At 42.2% G+C, this 8,192-nt stretch overlaps 1 protein-coding gene across 1 annotated transcript; it reads left to right on the forward strand.

Moving 5' to 3' along the window:
* Positions 1-396: 396 nt before the first annotated feature.
* Positions 397-6,256, forward strand: LOC139407724 (enhancer of rudimentary homolog). The gene is made up of 4 exons (XM_071151575.1): positions 397-510; positions 4,072-4,159; positions 4,676-4,796; positions 5,303-6,256. The coding sequence occupies exons 1-4, from the start codon at positions 508-510 to the stop codon at positions 5,403-5,405; spliced, it is 315 nt and encodes a 104-aa protein (XP_071007676.1). The 5' UTR covers positions 397-507; the 3' UTR covers positions 5,406-6,256.
* The last annotated feature ends 1,936 nt before the right edge of the window (positions 6,257-8,192 follow it).

Raw genomic sequence — 8,192 nt, forward strand, 5'->3', positions numbered from 1 at the left:
ACTCAAACAAAATGTACAAACAAAGCATGTGTTTAGTGAGATCAGGGGCAGTAGGGATGACCAGGTATATTCTCTTGATAAGTGTGTGAATTGGACCATTGTCCTGTCCTGCTAAGCATTCAAAATGTAAGGAGTACTTTTGGTTGTCAGGGAAAATGTATAGAGTAAAAAGTACATTATTGTCTTTAGGAATCTAGTGAAGTAAAAGTTGTCAAAAAGAAAGTAAAGTACAGATACCCCCCAAAACGACTTAAAGTATTTTTACACCACTGCCTTTTTACATTGAGACTGACCCCAGTCTATTTATGTTAAATAAAAACGTACAAAACACTTTTTTACAAACTGGTGCTTTTACTTTGAAGTAGACATTTACCTTTTACTACCGGAAGAGAATCTACCTTTACTTCCTTTCTTTCCTTAACAGCTGCATTGCACGGGGATAGCAAAGCAGTATAACAGCAAATTAAACACTGAATCTGCAAGTCTAGCTTGGACACCAAAACAAACATGGTAAGAGTGATTGTTTATGGGGGGTTTTTTCTTCATATATTGCATGAAACTTTTATTCAATCATTTGGCTTTTGCTAAGATAGCTTACTGTGGCTAGCACTAGCCCGAGCTCGCGACTTTACTAGCAACTTCTATAGTTGCTAATTTGTCTAAATGTTATGAGCTAAACGTAGCTACTAATGTTAGCCTGTGCATTATTAGGTAGGTCATGTTAAGGGGAAAAGCCACTCAGACGATCTTTTGTTTTTCACGGTTGATACAGTCCTAGTCTGACTTAATCAGGCTGTAATACACAATTAATTGGCATATACAGCAGGAAACTAATGACTGCAAAATCTTAAATGTTCCTTTCGAGGAAGAATGTTTAATAAAATGACATTTGAACGTACTTTACCTGCTGTGGTGTTGGTCCTTCAGATGGTCAAAATTTGATACAAAAAAATCCATGCGTGCATATACTAACTGAAGTCAGCGGGTATTTATATTGTATTGCGCGTGTGCCTGGTGATAGAAATGTCTACTTCAGGACCAGCACTCTAAAAAGTAATAAATACATTCCTGTTGATATTGTCTCAATTTCAACCATCTTAAGGACATGGTTTTGTAGTCATTAGTTTCCGGCTGTATATACCAATTAATTGTGTATTACAGCCTGATTAATCAGGCTAATAGAGGAGAAGATGGGGGAGGAGCAGGCGGCCGAGAACGGAGAATAAACACAAGGAGATCAAAAGATAACTCATCCCAAGGGCTTTGACTTCTCAAACATGACGCCCCATCACCTTATTCATTCAATAACTTACTTAGATAACTATTGTTGTGACTATACTTTAATTAATCTGATGACTGCTATCTCTAAATAACAAATGTTTAATTGTTACCCGATGTTTAATTTAATCATGTAACAATTAACTCATTAGGATTTGGTGCACCACGAGAGGTTATTTAAAGAGTTACCATCTCCCAAATTAAACTCTAGAAGGTATATTTATTACATTGATGAACAGTCATCTAATTAATCATTACCTCGTATCATTATCATTCTGAACAGGCGTAACCTTCTTGGATCTGCAAACATCCCAGCTTTGCTCATGATTCGGTTCTAGACAAATTGGCTTATTTATTTTCTAGCTAATTAAATAACACAGAATAAACATACACCCTTCATATATGAGAAACGGGTCCCTAGCGGATTCTTTTCATATGACGGCTTGTTATGCAGAAAATTAAGTGGGGGGAGAGAAAGAGGGACACTTATCGTGGATACATTTTAGAACTTTTCCCACAGTAATCATATACTTTGCACACGAACAGCCAACCGTTTGGAATAAGAAGTCATGAATGAATTTACGTGCGAGTACCTTTGTTTGCCGTCTCAGTCTGAACCAGGCCGCCTTAGGATGTGGGTTGGCCTTTCAGCGGCACGCTTGTAAGGCTCTGATTGTCCGAAAGGTTCTACTGTTGTTCACTCTGAAAGGTAGCCAGCCGTGATGATGGTAGGAGAATACTGTGATTTGAAGAGTAATAGGATGGTGTGAAGAGCACGCTTGTCTAGATGTTTTTGTATGGCTGAAAGTAAAGTAAAGCCAAGACACTATCAAGCAAGGCAGTTACAATGACTGTCTAGGAACAGTGGGTTAACTGCCTTGTTCAGGGGCAGAACGACAGATCTTTAACTTGCTAGATCGAATCCCCGAGCTGACAACCTTTCAGTTACTGGCCCAATGCTCTAACCACTAGGCTACCTGCCGTGTGATATAGGTTGTACACTCTGCAAACAATATGTCCACTCAGACAATGACAACAGCAAGCTTGGAATAATAATAATAATAAATGCATTAAAATAAATGACCGTAACCAAAGTAAAACATTGTAGATTATAAATGATAGGAATTAACAGTAAATGTCCTACTGGTGATATGCAATGGGGAATTTATATACACTAACAATCAAACGCAAACAATTCACACAATGAATTTATGAAACAATGAATGTGCACAATTTTGCGGGAGAGTGCATTCTGGAGAGAGAAGTGCATCTGGGCACATGGTCAATCCAACATCTGCATTGGCCATGCAGCATTTACGGTGATGTGGCCTCAGCTAAAGTCAGGGCATTCACAATTATTGCATTTCGCAGACCAGTGCAGCGCTGTTGTCAAGGAAGTGAGTTTGTTTATACAGGATGTACCGCCCCCACCTACCGTCAACCAATCATGTCTTCAGTACAGCTTTTGACATAATCGACCAGTCTGCTGCTGGAAAATCGTATGTGTTATGGCTTTACACCCCCTGCTATTATGTGGATAAAGAGTTACCTGTCTAACAGAACACAAAGGGTGTTCTTTAATGGAACCCTCTCAAACATAATCCAGGTAGAAGGAATTTTCCAGGATAGCTGTTTAGGCCCCTCAAACGGCTTGTCTCTGCGTGACCCAGAGGCCACAGTATGTCCAAAGCGTCACTACTAGTCATGCTTCATTCCGGGCCTGCTATTTGCACGGTCGCTGCGGTCAGACAGAGCTACTGTCAATGTTTACTAACGACATGCCACTGACTGAGTAAAGGCAGTTGGTCTATGTATGCGGATGACTCAACACTATACACGTCAGCTACTACAGTGACTGAAACTACAAACACTTAGAGCTGCGCTGCCTTAACACTGAACAAGGCAGGTCCAACAGGCCCTGGTTTTGTCGCACCTGGACTACTGTTCAGTTGTGTGGTCGGATGCCACAAAGAGGGACTTGGGAAAATTGCAGTTGGCTCAGAACAGGGTAGCATGGCTGGCCCTTGAGTACACGGAGAGCTAACATTAATGATATGCATGGCTCAAAGTGGAAGAGAGATTGACTTCTTCATTACTTGTTTTTGTAAGAGGTGTTGACAAGCTGAAGGTACCGAGCTGTCTGTTTAAAATACTTGCACACAGCTTGGACACCCATTCATACCCCACAAGACATGCCACCAGAGGTCTCTTCACAGTCCAAGTCCAGAACAGACTATGGGAGGCACACAGTACTACATAGAGCCATGACTACATGGAACTCTCTACCATATTAAGTAACTGATGCAAGCAGTAGAATCAGATTTTAAAAGCAGGTAAAAATACACCTTATGGAACAGTGGGACTGTGAAGCAACAAACATAGGCACAGACACATGCATACTCACACGTGATAACATACACACTATACACACACGTACACATGGATTTTGCATTGTAGATGTGTGGTCGTGCAGTATGGGCCTGAGGGCATACACGAAGCGTGTTGTGAATTCTGTAACAAATGTATTGTTGTACGGTGTGGTACAGAGCTTGATCTGGACTCTGCATGTCTCTGTAGGCTCTGCAGTTGCATCACATCCTCCATATGAAGCCTCCAACCACATTTTCGAATCAAGCTAAAATGGGCTTTTAGTCAAGGCCTCCAATGGATTAGTTCACTGAGATGGGCGCAAATATGTTACTGCTCGAGTCAACAATCTCGGTCGACCAAACTATCGACCAGTTGGGGTCAGCCGTAGTCTGTGATAACTCTTCTTGTTTCTCTGTTTTGCAGTCACACACAATTCTGCTTGTCCAGCCAACAAAGAGACCAGAGGGGAGGACATATGCCGACTACGAGTCAGTCAACGAATGCATGGAGGGTGAGAGTCAATCTACAGACAGAGTGCGACAGTTTTTAAACCAAGAGTTCCAACTGGCTAATACTTCCGGGAATGCCTTGAGAAGCAGACCCCACAGACCAGACCGTGGTTTGGGAAGTGGATGGTAGAAGTTACATTTGTCCTTATTTGTTCATTTTTTTCAATCTAAAGGCACAACCTAGATTTGAGCCAATTTCTAATGTAACTGAGCATGTCATTACTACAACCTCGTGAAAATGACAAACTGACACTTTCGTCAAAAACGACATTATAGCAAAGGAATGCCTTTGATTTGACGACCTGCACGTGCGCGACACAACCGGTAGATCAGATGATGTTTCTGCACATGAGCTTAGCTAGCTAACGTTGCCATTATGCTACAGTGTGCCCTTTTGAACACGACCCTAGTGTAAAAAAAATAAAGCTTTTAATGGTTTGTTGGCGAGGTGTTTTGTCTGTAACTTAAGTATTTTCCCATGTAGTTCTATGTCTCACCCTGTGTCCCTCTTGATCCAGGTGTGTGTAAAATGTACGAGGAGCACCTGAAGAGGATGAACCCCAACAGTCCCTCCATCACCTATGACATCAGCCAGCTGTTTGACTTCATTGACGATTTGGCGGACCTCAGCTGTTTAGTGTAAGTAGTACTGTACAACCTCACTGTTAAAGGGATAGTGCAGTACAATTTATGTCTGCCTGCAGTTTGAAGGAAGGTTGTTTCTGGGGCCATTGCTAATTAGCATTAGTGTAATGACAAAGTCTACAGGAACAGCTAGCATGCTACACCTAATGGTTTAGCCTTAACTTCACCGTCCAGTAGGCTTTTGACAATAAGGCTTCATCTCATGAGAACAAAGTTACGTTAATGACATGTCTCTCCTGGGTCGTATTCAAAATGTTGTGTGATAGAAAACTAGCGTTTCTTATTGGACAATTCAATGGGTTTAACCATTACTCATAACCTTTTCAAACAGTTGCAATTTGCAATGACAACGAGAGTTTATATTGGACAAATTTAGGTAGGTTATGTCTCCCTGTTATGTTTGGCTCCTAGTGAATACACCCCAGGTATTTCCTCTCAAATGTCTTTTTTTTTCTTGCATTTGTTGTCTAATGAATACGAACCACCACCTCTCGATCCAGATACCGGGCGGACACTCAGACATACCAGCCATACAACAAAGACTGGATCAAGGAGAAGATCTACGTGCTGCTGCGGCGTCAAGCCCAACAAGCTGGGAAGTAAAGACAGGGAAGGGAAGGAGCTGAGAGGTTGCCCCCTTTGCACAGCTCTAGGATCAGTTTACTCCACCCTGAAATGAAAATCACTAGGAAATGAAAAGCCCAAACTGATTCGGGACCAGTACATAGGGGCAACTTCATCCTTGGCTTTTTGGTAGAGGTTGTGAAGAGGGAGGGGGACAGTGGCCCTTTTCGAATACACAACGTGCATTCACCCTCCCTTGAGATAATCATAGATGAGAACAAGGTTATCAACCTATTGCTTTCACCAATTCGACTGAATCTGATCATTGATTACGCCAAGGAAGGGAGGAAAGTATTTGAACGGCGACAGTGATCTATGGGCGGGAGACAAGCCTATAATTTGTTTGGGTCTATTCTTTGTGGAAGTGGTTAGTTGATTGAAGGACAAATGTATTGGTAAAGATGGGTCTTTTGAACAAAATAAACTAGACAAGGTTACATGAACTAAAAACAGGACAACTATTTTTGTTTCTTTCATTAAATGTCCATTTCTGTTCAAGGAAGAGGGTTATGAGGAGTGACTTTGCTTTGTTTTTTAATGAAAATTATGGGAGAGTTGAATTGAAACATGCCACTGATGGTGTTAAGGGTGTAATTTGGTAATTTTGTAACATTGACGAATGTGATTTACCTTAAATGCTGATTATTAATTTAGGGTGAATTATGTCAGCTTTATTTTCCACATTTGCACCTCTTACTACCATTTTTATTTTAGACCTGTGAAATCCTGTTTTTGTAAACTTGATATTTGGAATTTCTGACATCTAATTTCATGTTTTCTCTGGTAATTGTTTTTTCTCTGAATACAGGAAATAAACTTTTCAGATTTTATTTGGTGTGTTTTACTGGAACAAACACACTACTGCATCTGTTTATTTACTGAGAAAATGTGAAGAAGTTCTACTACACCGGCTCTGACGCTCGTCGGCTGTGGCAGGGCTTGCAAACTATTAGACTACAAAGGGAAGCACAGCCGAGAGCTGTCCAGTGACACGAGCCTACCAGACGAGCTAAATAACTTTTATTCTCGCTTCAAGGCAAGTAACACTGAAACGTGTGAGAGCATCAGCTGTTCTGACGACTGTGCGATCACGTGTCTGTCTAACCAGACACCTAGGTATTTGTAGTTGTCCACATATTCTAAGTCAGAACCGTCCAGAGTTGTGATGCTAGTCGGGCGGGAGGGTGCGGGCAGCAATCGATTGAAGAGCATGCACTTAGTTTTACTTCCATTTAAAAGAAGTTGGAGGCCTCGGAAGGATTGTATGGCATTGAAGCTCGTTTGGAGGTTAGTTAGTGTCGAAAGTTCCAGATGTATACAGAATTGTGTCAACTGCATGGAGGTGGATCAGAGAATCACCAGCAGCCAGAGTGACATTGATATATACATAGAAAAGAGTCAGCCCGAGATTTGAACCCTGTGGCACCCCCATAGAGACTGCCAGACGTCCGGACAACAAGCCCTCCAATTTGACACACTGAACTCTGAGAAGTAGTTGGTGAACCAGGCGAGGCAGTCATTTGAGAAGCCGATAAGAATGCAGTGATTCACAGAGTCAAGCCTTGGCCAGGTCAATGAAGACGACTGCACAGTAATGTCTTATCGATGGCGGTTATATCGTTTAGGACCTTGAGCATGGCTGAGGTGCACCCATGACCAGCTCGGAAACCAGATTGCATAGTGAAGAAGGTATGGTGGAATTCGAAATGGTCGGTGATCTGTTTGTTAACTTGGCTATCGAAAATTTTAGAAAGGCAGGGCAGGATGGATATAGGTCTATAACAGTTTTGGTTTAGAGTGTCTCCCCCTTTGAAGAGGGGCGTGACCGCGGCAACCTTCCAATCTTTGGGGATCTCAGACGATACGAGAGGTGGAATAGGCTAGTAATAGGGGTTGCAACAATTTCGGAAGATAATTTTAGAAAGAGGGTCCAGATTGCCTAGCCCAGCTGATTTGTAGGGATCCAGATTTTGCAGCTCTTTCAGAACATCAGGTGTCTGGATTTTGGTGGAGAAGCGAGGGGGCTTGGCCAAGTTGCTGCAGGAGGTGCTAAGATGTTGGCCAGGTTAGGGGTAACCAGGTGGAAAGCATGGCCAGCTGTAGAAAAATGCTAAATGAAATTATCGATTATAGTAGATTTATCGGTGGTGACAGTGTTTCCTATCCTCAGTGCAGTGGTCAGCTGGGGTGCTCTTATTCTCCATGGGCTTTAGTATCCCAAACATTTTGGACTTAGTGCTACAGGATGCAAATTTCTGTTTAAAAAAGCTAGCCTTAGATTTCCTAACTGACTGAGAATATTGGTTCCTGACTTCACTGAAAAGTTGCATTTCACAGGGGTTATTCGATGCTAATGTACAATGCCACAGGATGTTTTTGTGCTGTCAAGGGCAGTCAAGTCTGGGTTGAACCAAGAGCTATATCTGTTCTTAGTTCTACATTTGTTTTAATGGGGCATGCTTATTTAAGACTGAGGAAAGCACTTTTAAAGAGCAACCAGGCATCCTCTACTGACGGGATGAGGTCAATATCCTTCCAGGATACCCGGGCCAAGTCAATTAGAAAGGCCTGCTCGCTGAAGTGTTTTAGGGAGTGTTTGACAGTGATGAGGGGTGGTCGTTTGACCGCGGAACCATTACGCACGCATGCAATTGTAACAGTATAACTTTAGACCGTCCCCTCGCCCATACCCAGGCGCGAACCAGGGACTCTCTGCACACATCAACAGTCACCCTCGAAGCATCGTTACCCATCGCTCCACGAAAG

Source organism: Oncorhynchus clarkii, chromosome 4, assembly GCF_045791955.1.
Source record: "Oncorhynchus clarkii lewisi isolate Uvic-CL-2024 chromosome 4, UVic_Ocla_1.0, whole genome shotgun sequence".
Classification (NCBI taxonomy): Eukaryota; Metazoa; Chordata; class Actinopteri; order Salmoniformes; family Salmonidae; genus Oncorhynchus; species Oncorhynchus clarkii.

Excerpts from the sequence above, each read along its gene's own strand:
- LOC139407724 (XM_071151575.1), top strand. Across the intron at positions 4,160-4,675 it reads AGTCAACGAATGCATGGAGG|GTGTGTGTAAAATGTACGAG; the intron begins GTGAGAGTCAAT and ends CTCTTGATCCAG. Across the intron at positions 4,797-5,302 it reads GCGGACCTCAGCTGTTTAGT|ATACCGGGCGGACACTCAGA; the intron begins GTAAGTAGTACT and ends CTCTCGATCCAG.